At 35.9% G+C, this 14380-nt stretch overlaps 1 protein-coding gene across 8 annotated transcripts in view; it reads left to right on the top strand.

Annotated features, from left to right (window-relative positions):
• The window catches only part of NAA16 (N-alpha-acetyltransferase 16, NatA auxiliary subunit), a 68305-nt gene extending 54463 nt beyond the window's left edge, over nucleotides 1–13842 (top strand). For 6 of the 8 annotated variants that reach the window (XM_082365341.1, XM_082365338.1, XM_082365336.1 and 3 more), the window contains 7 exons: nucleotides 4483–4696; nucleotides 5531–5724; nucleotides 7005–7113; nucleotides 7539–7637; nucleotides 7980–8123; nucleotides 11232–11329; nucleotides 12223–13842. In XM_082365341.1, coding sequence (XP_082221467.1) covers nucleotides 4483–4696; nucleotides 5531–5724; nucleotides 7005–7113; nucleotides 7539–7637; nucleotides 7980–8123; nucleotides 11232–11329; nucleotides 12223–12420 — 1056 coding nt within the window. In that variant the 3' untranslated portion in view covers nucleotides 12421–13842. Of the gene's footprint in view, nucleotides 1–4482; nucleotides 4697–5530; nucleotides 5725–7004; nucleotides 7114–7538; nucleotides 7638–7979; nucleotides 8124–11231; nucleotides 11330–12222 lie in introns of those variants that run through there. The other 2 variants (XR_014236934.1, XR_014236935.1) reach the window with 2 other exon arrangements.
• The last annotated feature ends 538 nt before the right edge of the window (nucleotides 13843–14380 follow it).

Here is a 14380-nt window from a genome sequence, read left to right as displayed (position 1 = left end):
TTGCTTTCCCCTGAGTTTTCAGTGATTTTGAACTACTGCAGTTGAACCCTTGACCAGAGTGGGCGTTGGGGTGCCAGCGCTGTGTGAGGTTGAGAATCCCTCTGTGCCTTCTCATTGGCCCTTTGTATGTGCGACGCCTACTGGATGCAGCCAACCGTGGATTGTGTAGTACTGTAGTATTTACTGTTGAAAAAAATTCACATATTGGTGGGCCCACGTGGTGGTGTTCAAGGGTCAGCTGTACTTCCAGTTCAAGAAATATGTTTTGACTGGTAGAAAGCATTTTTGAAGGAAAAAAAATTAGAGGAAATCATTGGTTATCAGAGATTAAAACATGGTAGAAATCGTCACCCTCTGGTCATGTTATATAACTGTTATTGCTAGAAACTTTACAAAGTGTCTTTAGGGTTTGCTGTTGGTGCTTGAAAATATAACCAGAAGCAGATAAGTAAGAAAAGGTCCTATTCATATTCCACTTGTAAGCTAGTCTTTATAGTGAATAATTTATACTAAAAAGTAAATATTATAAGACTTAACTCTTCTAGTGGTTATGTGTGAAAACATTAGTGTATAGTACAAATAGGGTGATTAAATGTTTGCTGATTAATGCTTCTGAAATTAATTTCTAATAAAATTAATATAATCTAAAAGAAAATTCTTGATGATATAATTCTAAGGATTTACGAGTAATTACAGAAATCAAAGATATAATAGGTATCTGTTTGAGTTACTTTTGTGCCTAGGTTTGAAATATTTTAGTAAAGAAATGAGCACCTTTCAGATATAAAATTTTGCAGTTGACCTTATAAATAGCAGGTCATTGAATAGAGAAATAAGTTCCAAGAAGGGCTAAGTCCTTCTCCCTTCAAGAATTCATTCAAGAGTTCTTTGAAGGCAGTTTCAGCTTAGGACATACTGCTGTGTGCTCTTACTAATTGGATTTGAAACATTAGAATTCTAGAATGGCCCACTGTAGTACTTTTTCTGCCTTCATCTTGCCCCCCTATAGGATTTTAGGATTATATATAAAGATTACGTAGTCCAACCCAATCCGATGTTTAGAACTTGTTTTATTAAAAATAAGACAAAATGACCACCTTCAAAGTACTGGCTGTAAACTTGAGTTCAGAATAATATTTTTAACTATTTTATCTTTCAAGAATTGAGCTTTCTTTTCCTTTTTTTTCAGGTGATTAGTTTCTCATTATTTTAGTGTGTTGATTTATATCTGAAACAGGAACAATGTATATTTCTAAAACTTTGATAAGATCTAAGATTTCTGACAGATCAAAACCATAGGAAGTTCATAAATTTATCTTCTAGTGCATCTTAATCTTTATCAAATTGACATGTGCTTTTATTTATTTTTTAAAATTTATTTATTTTAATTAATTTATTTTTGGCTGCATTGGGTCTTCGTTGCTCCGCGTGGGCTTTCTCTAATTGCGGTGAATGGGGGCTCCTCTTGGTTTCCATGCGCGGGCTTCTCATTGCGGTGTCTTCTCTTGTTGCAGAGCACAGGCTTTAGGCGCGCAGGCTTCAGTAGCTGTGGCTCGCGGGCTCTAGAGCACAGGCTCAGTAGTTGTGGCGCACGGGCTTAGTTGCTCCGTGGCATGTGGGATCTTCCCGGACCAGGGATCGAAGTCAGTCATGTCCCTTGCATTGGCAGGCGGATTCCTAACCACTGTGCCACCAGGGAAGTCCTGACACATGCTTTTGTAACAACCGATTTTCTATAAAGGAAATAGAGTTGCTTATTGCCCTAGTTGGTCTAGTTATTATTATTTCTTAAGTCCAAAGATTTTTGTAGCCTTTCTATGTATGAGCTCCTATTAGTCTCCTGCAGCAACTCTGAGAAGTAATGGGTGGGAGAATCTGGGTCAGAAGAGAAGGCCTAATAGGAAATTCCTAAAGAAAACCATACTTTTAAGCTGTGAATAGCATTTCTTAATTTTTTGCTGACTTGTCTTACTTTGATACAAGCCTAATTTTGACAACTTAAGCAATTCCTGCCAGCATTCCCCCCGCATTTTCCCTCACCCCCAAAAGAGAGAACTAGTGTTCATGATGAGGGGGAAAGTGAGTTAAGGGCATGAGCTGTATGTTAAAATTAGGGTGCCTAATTTCTGCAGTGACCTAAGTGACCATATCATGTTCATGTTTGGCTGAAGTGCAGGGAAGGTAATTTTACCTATTTGCCTGTTTGTGTTATCTAGTATATTTTTATGTTTTATAAATTTGGAGACTTAAACATCACCCCAAGGTAGTTCTAGGGAGATCTTTGTGGTAATGGAATAGTTCTTTATCTTGATTGTGGTGGTGGTTACACAAATCTACACACGATAAAATCACAGGGAACTATACATACACATTAAGCCAATGTCAGGGTTTTGTTTTGATAGTTACTATAGGATGTAACCTTGCGGGGAAACTGAGGGAAGAGTATATGGGACATCTCTGTACTATCTTTGCAACTTCCTTTACCTATAATTATTCCAAAATTAAAAGTTAAAAAAGAAAATCAACCTAAGATTATTTAATTGTTTTTAAGTAGGAATATGCCATTCCTGAGCAGGTTCCTGAGACACAGGGCTTTCAGTGGAAAAACTGAGAAAGCCTCAGACAAACTGGGATAAGTTGGTTACCCTATTTACGGAAGACATTAACTGGAGAGAGGCAGCCTATGGGCTGTTACTGATAAAGAGGCGGCTTAAATGTTTGTGGTTCCATATGGTTCCCTCTAAGACTTGACTTAAATCTATGTCTACTAATGCTCTAGGAATATCTCTTGAAACTTGTGTCTGCCTTTTTACACGTCAGTGTTTCTCACCCTTAAAAAAAAGTCCTGTAATCTCTTAGATGTTTTCATCTCATTATGTGTGCCATGATTTTGGGCACTGCCATTTTTCCTCAGTCAGTTGTATTGAATTTTAAGATATTATAGTGCTAGATATAACTTGATTTATATTAGCCGTGAACAACTATGTAATTCCTTGATTTAAAAAAAGTTTATGTTATTATTTGTCTTATTAATGGGAGGAATGCAGCTTTCAAATATAACATTAAAGCATGATTCTTGAAGTAGGAAATATAAACTAATTTAAAATGTTCATTTTTTTTCTTCCCCATTTCTTTCCTTCACAGTGTATGCTTTTATTCTTTTTATCTTAGTATTCTTCCCTTAAAGTCTCAGGTACTTACTGTAATTCTGTGTATAGTGTATTTCTAATTACCAAGATAACTAAAATTATCAAATGATATGGACAATTACTAATGTGTTCTCTGCACAGTGAGTTACTAGGCCTCCAGGACAGAGGGAAAATGAAGTAGTAGCAGAGTTTGATCTGTGTTTGTGTAATGAATCATTCATTTTTTCTATATATTTTTGGCGAAGCTAGAATAGGGGAAAAGAAAGAAGATGGAGGTAGAGATGCATGTAGGGAAGAAAATAAAAGTATAAATTGTTTTGTCGGAGGGTTAGTTGTCTTTTTTCCGTGTAAGGGATTAGTTCTTAACCCTTTTTGGGCCATGGACCCTTTGAGAATTGGATGAAAGCCTCAAGCTCTCGCCTTAGGAAAATGTTATTATGCTTGTTTATACATAGACTCCAGATTAAGAACTTTTGCTAAAATGGAATGTAAGTAGATAAATGGGAGTTTAATGAGTGAGAGAAAACCATAGTGCTCTGCATTTGTAAAGCAGTTTACTGTTCAGAATGAACTTTAAAATAATTATTTGATCCCTTAGCAACCGTATGAAATTAGCTGTATGTATTGATATATCTTTATTCCTAACTTAGGTTAAATAATGGAGGCTCTAGGAAATTAACAAGTCACATGACTGATAAGCAGCTTCTCTCCTGAGTTGGCAAATATTGTGCTTATTGAATGTCTGCTGTGCTAGGCCCTGTGCCAGGTAGTGGGGATGGATATGACAGGCTTGTCCTTGAAGAGCTCTTGGTTGAATAGAACTGTCTAATTTGTAGACATTCAGTGTGAACCTATATATATTTAGTCTCCGTTCAGCTCTGTTTAACTCTGCGTTGCTACTTTTGGGGGGAATACTGAGGAGAAGTATTTCATTAAAACTAAAATATCAGTATGTTGTAATTTCCAGGTTTAAAAAATAACCTGATCATCTGACTTTAGTTCCCTGACCAGGGTTGAATTCGGGCCTGGCAGTGAAAGCGCTGAGTTCTAACCACTGGACCAACAGGGAATTCCCTTCATCTGACTTATTTCATAGAAATTGAGTATCATAATAAAACATGATGTATAGGGAATGGGCATGGATCGTAGGGAGAGAAACTTAAGTTTAATGCAAAGAACACCTTGAGGTCCTTCATATGTTAAACACTGGAGAGGGCAACTAAGTGAAATTGTGACTGCTTACATTATCTTTCGGGCTTTTTATGATTTTCTTTTCAAAAATAGACATTATTGACATAAACGTAAGAGATAATTTTGTGGTTTTGTTTTTAAGCATTTTTTTGAGATAACCGACGATCAATTTGACTTCCATACTTATTGCATGAGAAAGATGACCCTTCGTGCCTACATTGACCTTTTGAGATTAGAAGATATACTCAGGAGACATGCCTTCTATTTCAAGGCCGCTAGATCAGCTATTGAAATATATTTGAAATTGTATGATAATCCCTTGACCAATGAAAGCAAACAACAAGAAATAAATTCAGGTAACTGAAAAGGGACTTGCTTAAAGAGATTTGAAAAGAACACAAAATTTCAGAACATCATTAACATAATGATGAAAATGTATATTATCAGATGGATGTGAAGACAACATTAGATAACTGATATACCAAAAAAAAGTGGGGGGAAGACTTAGAAAAAGTTGACAGGATGATGTGCTGTAGCTGACGCTTCTAAATTACCCTAATGGAATGACCTGCAATCATTCTAATTTTTATCGTTTGTAGGGCCCATTCAGGAAAAATAGAAATGTTTATGGGCTGGGTTTTTTTTTTTTTTTCTTAAATAGGAATTGAAGATAGTTTTGAGCTTTTTAGGGGAAACAAAATATATTTGTACAACTTCGAATACCTACTTGATTGAAAATAATAATGCCAATGAGAATATCTGTATAGAGCCTTTTATTCACTAAAATGTTAATATCTAAGAATATTTGAGAAATGCATGGAGGCAAATTTCTGATCAGATCATGAGCGTTTATGTGCATTGCACTTATCCTTGATATATTGATATTCCAAGAGGATAGTCTTCAGCTCCACTTTATACAGTTTGGGACTTGAGACTGAGAGAAGATGATTTGCCTAAACCCATGTATTGTGTAGGAAGCAGAACCAGGCTAGAATTGGTTAATTTTAGTTGATGCAGCATTTGCTATTGCATTCTGTGTGCCAGGTTTGAGCTAGTCATTAGGAGTACACTTTCTAAAGACTTCTATATAGTTGCCCCCCAAAAAACTATACTAATAGTATGTATTGAATAAGAATATGAGGAAATTGGAAACATTGACTCAGAATTTTCATTCATTTGGATATTTATAGAAAACCTGTCAGCCAAAGAACTGAAGAAAATGCTTAGCAAGCAGAGAAGAGCTCAGAAAAAGGCTAAATTAGAAGAAGAGAAAAAGCATGTGGAAAGGGAACGTCAACAAAAAAATCAAAAGAAAAAACGGGATGAAGAAGAAGAAGAAACCAGTGGTCTCAAAGAAGAACTTATACCTGAAAAATTAGAAAGGGTGAGATGAACTTACTGTCTTTATTTGATAAAATTTATGTTATTTCGTTCTGTTCTGACCGTAAACATAATTTATTTAAATCTGTAAATCAGAAGTTATTTGTAGTATTAGCCAAGATCATTATGATAGTCATCAATTATTTTTGAGTGATAATATGCAAATTTTGGCTAATGCAAATTATAAATAGAATTGTAGTTGTGGTAGGCAGAATAATGGCCCTCCAAAGGTGTCTGTGTTCTAATCCCTGGAAACTGTGAATATGTTACATTTCATGGCAAAGGGAATTAAGGTGGCAGATGGAATTTAAGGTTGTACTTAGCTGGCCTTTAAATAGGGAGAGTAGCCTGGATTAACCAGGGAAGCCCAGTGTAACTAATCGCCAGGGGCCTTAAACATGGGGGAGGGAAGCAGGAGAGGAGGGCTCAGTGGTGGGAAAAGGACTCAATCCTCTGTTGTTGCTTTGAAGGGGGGTGGGGCGGGAGCCACAAGCCAGAGGGTGTGGGCATCCTTGAGAAGCTGGAAGAAGGCATTGAAACATATTCTCCCTTAAAGCCTCCAAAAGGAAATGCAGTGCTGTTGACACTTTGATTTAAGCCCAGTGAGACCCATGTTGGACTTCTAACCTGCAGAACTGCAAGATAATAAATTTGTGTTAATACAGTAAATTTTTGGTAATTTGTTAGAGCAGCAATACAATTAAATATGGAAGCATTTCATACACCTTGCTAGATAATGTTTTAGCTACAAAGAGAATAACATCTTATCTCCAGGATTTTCTCAAAGTGTTAATAGTTACTTAAGAACCAGATTTAGGGAAATATTTCCTATTTAGGGGAATAGCTAAATATTTAGGGAAATAGCTTTCTGGTTTATTCACTATGAATCTAGTATAAGTATTTTAAACTTGTCCTTTTTTTCAACTGTGTAGTGCAATTATATTTGTCTCCTTTAAATGTTTGTAGTTTAAGGGGCTTGGTAGCATAATGGTACTTGTAGTACCATTTCATCAAGTCTGTGGAATAATTTCCTGTTTTTTTTGGATTTTTATAAAATTATCTTGATTTTATAATCAGAAAAGCAATAGAGCTATTTCCATTTTTTGAAAAGTATTGACTAGTTGTTTATAGTTGATAGTTTTAAAATTTTTTCTTGCTTACCTGGTTATATGAAGAGAACTGTCTAAATTACTTCAGCTATGTATTAATGTAAAATTTGGGGGGAAATTTGACTTGTGTAACTGCTTTTTAAATATAATAATTTTTCTTTCTGTTTCAAAATAGATAGAAAATCCATTAGAAGAAGCTATCAAGTTTCTTATACCTCTTAAGAACCTTGTTGCTGATAACATTGACACTCATCTATTAGCATTTGAAATATATTTTAGAAAAGGTAATAGTTTGAATTCAGATTTTAATCCTTGATTTTATTGGTGGCCATATTCAGTAGACTCTTTGTGAATTAGATCTATTTTTGTTTCTTAGAGTTTCATTTCAACCTTCCACAAAGGCTCTTAATTCCTTTTTCCTTTGCTACTCAAAACTTTACTGAGTAATAAATTGGAATATTATGATCAAATGAATAATTTGAATAGTCATACAAGTTGTTTACCTGAAGCAATTCTTCATGATTTTTCAAGCATTTCTTTAGAAAATAATATTATCTTTGATAACCAAAGGCAGCTTTGAATTTTGCTTTTGAATGTTATAGGAAAGATAACACTTTGTTACTGGATTTTAAGTGAGGCTAAAATAAAGTGAAGAAAATAACATACATAAATATTGATGCTGTTACTTTTATAATTTTTTCTGACATAGGAAAGTTTCTGTTAATGCTGCAGTCTGTCAAACGAGCTTTTGCCATCAACAGGAATAACCCATGGTTACATGAATGTTTAATTAAATTTTCTAAATCTGGTAAGTATAAAAAAGGTGATATTTATGTAAAAGTAAATATGACAGTTCAGCTGTCTTCCATTAAGCTGGACATTAAAGAGATTTGTAACAATGTAAAGCAAAAAAAGTATAATGTTTATAGTATTTAAATGGAGATATATCTATAAAATGAACATGCTAGCAAAGATATGTTAGAAATTAGTGCATTTTAAGCTAGAATATATTTATATTACAAAGGAGTAATACTATTTTTATTAAGTAAAATATATCAAGCTTAATAATAAATATAGATGTATTTCAATTGATTTTGTTTCAAAGCACAGACCAAAAATTTAATAAACTTCACATGTTCTGTTTTTATAGTGTCTAATCATAGTAATCTTCCAGACGTTGTGAGCAAAGTTCTGTCTCAAGAAATGCAGAAAATATTTGTTAACAAGGATTTGGAAAGTTTTAATGAGGATTTTCTCAAACATAATGCTACCTCTCTTCAGCATCTACTTTCAGGTTGGTATTTAGTTCCCAGGGTTAAAATGTTTATGGAAAAAAGTTAGAATGTGATGAAAAAAGAAAAGTTTGGAAAGATGATCAACCTCACTAACTATCAGAGAAAAAGAAATGAACACAATACCATTTTGTTTTTAATTAATTTATTTTTGGCTGTGTTGGGTCTTCGTTTCTGTGCGAGGGCTTTCTCTAGTTGCGGTGAGCGGGGGCCACTCCTCATCTCAGTGCGCGGGCCTCTCACTATCGCGGCCTCTCTTGTTGCGGAGCACAGGCTCCAGACGCGCAGGCTCAGTAGTTGTGGCTCACGGGCCTAGTTGCTCCGCGGCATGTGGGATCTTCCCAGACCAGGGCTTGAACCCGTGTCCCCTGCATTGGCAGGCAGATTCTCAACCACTGCGCCACCAGGGAAGCCCCCCACAATACCATTTTGATCTTTCAAATTAGGAAAGATTATTTTTAAATACAACCATACAAAATCTGTGGGATGCAGCAAAAGCTTAGTTCTTAGAGGGAAGTTCATAGTGATACAGGCCTTCCTCAAAAAAACAAGAAAAATCTCAAATAAACAACCTAACCTACCACCTAAAAGGAAAGATTATTTTTGTGTGGAAAAAGGAGACTAAAGTATGGGAATGATGTGGCATATAAGCACTCTTCTTGTATTTTACTGCTGCAGGTGTGAATTGCCCTGGCCATGTAGGAAAACAATTTGTCATTCTTACCAAGAGCTTCATTACAACTGTGTCTTTTGCTGTAGTCACACATATTTGTGTAAATAATTCTAAAGAATTAATCCAAAGCAAAGAAAGAGCTTTAACGGCAAAGATATTAACTGGAATGCTGTGTGTAAGGATGGGGAAAAGAATGGAAACAAATTTAATGATGTCCAGTAATAGGGAAAACAGTAATAGGTTCATATAAAATGGCAGGTAGTCATATAAAGTAATATTTATTCAAAAGATTTGTAATAACGGGTACTTTTATAATATATATGCAGAATTAACATATAATGTAATCTCAGCTGTGTAAAAATACACATGGCATAAAAGCTGAAGAGAAGCATCAAAGCTTTAATGGTTGACTTTGGATGTTGAGGTTATGCGACACTTATTTTTTCTTGTATTTTTTATTACTGTATATATTTTGTGTTTGTGGGTTTGTTTGTTTTCTTTTTCACTTTTTGGCCACACCTCATGGCATGCATGTGAGATCTTAGTTCCCTGACCAGGGATCAAACCCGCGCCCCCTGCAGTGGAAGCGTGGAGTCTTAACCACTGGACCGCCAGGGAAGTCCCCGTATTTTGTGTTTTGAGGATTTACTATATCCTGTCATGTTACAGGAAGGATTTTAGGCAGCTTATACAAATTCATAAAATGACAAGATGGCATAAATGAAAACTGGAAAAAGATTGTGGAAAAGCAGTTGGGGACAAAAGGAATGGAGTACATAATATAATTAACTATGCTCCTACTTTAAATATTTTAACCTAAGCTTTCTTGTTGTAAAGGGAAACTGCTTGGTTGTGATATCTATGGAAAAAAGTTAACTCTCGTGAAGAATTACAGCACTTCTTGGTAGTAAGGGCAAATAAGAATTTCTCTTCAAGAACACAGAATAATGGAAGGAGACATTTCTTTATTATAATAATGGGAAATGCCTTTCTAAACATCATAAGAAATTCTAAGGAAAAGATAATTTTTGCCACATTAAAAAAAAAATCCATAAAGTCAGAAGGCCAAGTGGGAAAAATACGTTAGATATGTAACTAATTAAAAGCTAATAATATACATACTACTCTTATAAATTAACAATAGAAATATAAATTAATAAAAGCCCAATAGAAAAATGAGCATAGAACATGGACCGTGTAATTCATAGGGGGAATATAAACTGGATTTTACTTTAAAACAGCTTTAAAAATTATTTTCTTTGTGAATATGCAAACATTTTCCTGCTGTCTGTCTGTCACACTGCTCTCTTTTTTTAAAAAATAAATTTATTTATTTATTTTTGCTGTGTTGGGTCTTCGCTGCTGCGCACGGGCTTTCTCTAGTAGCGGCGAGCGGGGGCTACTCTTTGTTGCGGTGCCCGGGCTTCTCATTGCGGTGGCTTATCTTGTTGTGGAGCACGGGCTCTAGGTGCGCGGGCTTCAGTAGTTGTGGCACGTGGGCTCAGTAGTTGTGGCCCGTGGGCTCTAGAGCACAGGCTCAGTAGTTGTGGCGCGTGGGCTTAGCTGCTCTGCGGCATGTGGGATCTTCCCGGACCAGGGCTCAAACCCATGTCCCCTGCATTGGCAGGTAGATTCTTAACCACTGCGCCACCAGGGAAGTACCCACACTGCTCTTTGATAATAATTTGTTCCTTAGGTGTTTTATTTTAGGGTATCATCTTTTAAAAATGATTTTAGTTGAAATATTGATTGATGCCACAGGGGTAACCCATATTTACATTTTGAGTTATAACATTTCTGAGGGGTGGAGTTGTTAAATCTGGTCTCCTGGTAAATGTTTAACAGCCATCTCTTTGTGGCAGAAAAAACCCTGATTTGTAGTGTTTTGCCATAATATAAATACTCCCATTGTGACCCTAAGCGATCAATGGGATGGCATGGAACAGGGAGTTGGGAAAAGATATCACAGTCAGCTCTAGCCCACCGATTGGATACTTGGAACCATGGCTTTTTTGTTGTTATTTATTTAATTTTTAATTTATTTTTGTCTGCATTGGGTCTTTGTTGCTGCGCGTGGGCTTTCTCTAGTTGCAACGAGCAGGGGCTACTCTTCATTGTGGTGCGCAGGCTTCTCATTGCAGTGGCTTCTCTTGTTGCGGAGCACGGGCTCTAGGCACATGGGCTTCAGTAGTTGTGGCTTGCGGGCTCTAGAGCGCAGGCTCGGTAGTTGTGGCGCACGGGCTTAGTTCCTCTGTGGCATGTGGGATCTTCCCGGACCAGAGATCGAACCCGTGTCCCCTGCATTGGCAGGTGGATTCTAAACCACTGCGCCACCAGGGAAGTCTCTGGAACCATGTTTTAAGTCACTGATCAGTATAAATCAAATCAAATGTAAGACATAGGAATGTACTCATTTTGTAATGTCTTCGTATTTCAGGTGCTAAAATGATGTATTTTCTGGACAAGTCAAGGCAAGAGAAAGCAATTGCTATTGCCACTAGACTGGATGAAACCATAAAAGATAAAAATGTAAAGGTAAGAGTTTTCACACACTGATTCCCAGAGATTGTGGATACTGAGTGATCTAACAAAACATGTCTTTACAACATAATTCTTGAGTGGCCCTTCAGAGTTATGTATGGATTTGGATCTCAGCTCTTCTACCAATTATGAGCTGTGTCATGTTAGGCAAGTTACCTTTCTTAGCTTCCTTTTCCTCATTTATAAAGTGAGTATGAAAATACTGTCTATCTCAGAGTTGGTGTTAACTGAAATAGTAAACTGTGAAGTGCTTGGCACATAGTAAGCTCTCAGTAAATGGGAACTATTGTTATTAATAAAGGACACTTTCAGTGATCACAGTTTCAGATACTCACTTTTTTTAAGTATTAGAATTCTATCGCCTTTTTTTTTTTTTTTTTTTTGACTGTTGGGTCTTCATTGCTGAGCGTGGGCTACTCTTCGTTGTGGTGTGCAGGCTTCTCATTGCAGTGGCTTCTCTTCTTGCGGAGCACGGGCTCTAGGCGTGCGGGCTTCAGTAGTTGCAGCACGTGGGCCCTAGGGCACGCAGGCTTCAGTAGTTGTGGCGCATGGGCTTAGTTGCTCCGCAGCATGTGGGATCTTCCCGGACCAGGGATCAAACCTGTGTCCCCTGCATTGGCAGGTGGATTCTTAACCACTGCACCAGCAGGCAAGTTCCCTATTGCTTTTTTAAGGTTTTGTAGAATTGATTTTTTTAAATGTTCTTTTTTTTGTGGTGACTACTTATTATAGATAGCAAGAAGTTATTTTAGAGTGTGGCATTGTTGGTTTTCTCTTGCTTAATTAACAAATTGCATCTTTTGATTAAAATAGTTATTAACAAAAAAAATAGTTATTAACCAGAGTTTTTTAAAAAAATAATTTTTATTTTTCCCTTGTTTAAATAGACTTTAATAAAGGTTTCTGAGGCACTGCTTGATGGAAGCTTTGGGAACTGTAATTCTCAGTATGAAGAATACAGGATGGCCTGTCATAACCTGCTTCCTTTTACTTCTGCTTTCCTGCCTGCTGCGAGTGAAGTCGGCGGTCATAGCGCAGCTCTAAACCACACAGCTAACTGTGATGTCTTGGCAAGTGAAATTTGAAATCCCGTAGAAAGTTGACTTCTGTAAAACTCAAAGCTGAATTCAGATCAGGGTTCCTTTTCCAGCTTGTATGTTAATATAGATATGAAATGAAGTACAGTTGACCCTTGAACAACATGGGTTTGAATTTCGAGGGTCCACTTGTATGTGGATTTTTTCAGTAGGAGATACTACAGTACTATGCGATCTTCAGTTGGTTGAATCCATGGATGCAGAACCTCAGATACGGAGGGACTGCTTATACAGAGGGCCACCTATAAGTTAAATGTGGATTTTTGACTGCTTGGAGGGAGGGTCAGTGCACCTAACTCTTGCTTTGTTCAAAGGTCAACTGTATTGGATAGAATTTTTAAATGGAGTATGCTGTAAGCTTATTTTATTCTTTATCCGACTATGCCAATTTACATAAAAAGCTCTTAAAATTACCTGTTATATACTTGTACAGCTTTCTTAAACTTTTGAATTATCAGCATTGTGATTGGTGCTGTCACTTCATATCATAACTATAATTTCTTAATTAACCTAAGTTGCATACAGCTCTACTGTATTATTTTCTTTAGATCTGGGTTTCGTTTCAGAATCTTATGTTTTGATCCCTTATTGGTTTGTTTTATTATTGTTTGTTTGCTTTTTATTAAAGCACATCAATATTAAAGTGTTAACTATATGTCAGAAGTGATAATGGAACTCCTTTTGGCAGATATTTATTTAAAATTTACTTCAGTTTGACCTTTTGTCCACTTTACTTTTTTTGTGATTTACCGTTTTCCTTTTTAATAGCCGTGAAAATGCTATTTTCTGTTGAACAAGGGTACTCCAGTTTTATGTTGATGATTCAGACTATGGGGATCTGTTTGCCTCTTAATCATGGAAGTTCACTGGTAAATTTGTTGCATATCTAGATCAGTCTTAAAGACCCACAGGCAAGAGTTATGCTTTCTTGGCTAAATTGCTTTGCGTTACCAAGTAGTTTGTATGTGAGTGCTTCAAGGGGGCATAATAGGGTAGAATACAAATTACAATGAGATATTCTTACTCTTATAGCCATGCATTGACTATTAAATACATTTTTATATCAACAAAATGAGAATTTAAACTATCAGCTAGTTTAACTATTAAAACATAGTATTGTTGAGCAATATTTTGGGGGGGGGTAGCTTTTGTTCTATCTTGTACAGAAAACAGTAACAGAATCATTGAATATGTTTCAGAACTGTATAAATGTCTGTAACATTAATACTTCCTTTTAAAGGCAAATATAAATTCAAAAGGGGAGATTTTATTTAGAGAAACAATTCTAATTCAAATGGTTTTCCTTCACTCTAAGCTAATATTTAGATTCATAATTGTTGAGAGAAAAAACCTTACTGTAAAATAATGCCAACCTATGTAATGCTATAATAAATTATTTTGTACACCGTTGCTTATTTGTGTTTGTGTTATTGTTTCACACTATCAAAATATTTTTGCAAAATGTTTTTTCTTTGAGGGAGTAAAAACTTAATTATCTTAGTTTCTACAAGTTTATTTTAAAAAATAACCAACTACCAATATATTCTAGTGCCACAGCAGCTTGGCTTCTTTTTAGAGTTTTAATAATATTAGAACTAGGCTATCTTTGTTACTGAATATCCTGGGAAACATGTAATTTGTCATGTTAACTTTCAGCAAGATGCCATTTCTATAAAAGATGCCAGTTAATCATAATTAATGTGGAAATTGTGCTTTCAACAGCAATCTTTAAAAAGTATTTCATTCAGATCATTTGGAGTTTCTGAAATATATAGGGTGGATACAGTGGAGATGTGAGAAGTTAGGTTTAAGGTGTGGAAGGCAGGATAAAGAGTGACACTGGGATTAGTGAGATCCAGTAGTATATTCCTCTGTGTATAGAGGTTGTATCTATTCTCCTACCTACTCCCATCCCAGTTTGAGTATAAACATTGTAAACCTGGGATAT

This window comes from Balaenoptera borealis, assembly GCF_965194805.1.
Source record: "Balaenoptera borealis genome assembly, chromosome: 18".
NCBI classification, from domain to species: domain Eukaryota; kingdom Metazoa; phylum Chordata; class Mammalia; order Artiodactyla; family Balaenopteridae; genus Balaenoptera; species Balaenoptera borealis.
This window is presented reverse-complemented; position numbering and strand designations above follow the sequence as displayed.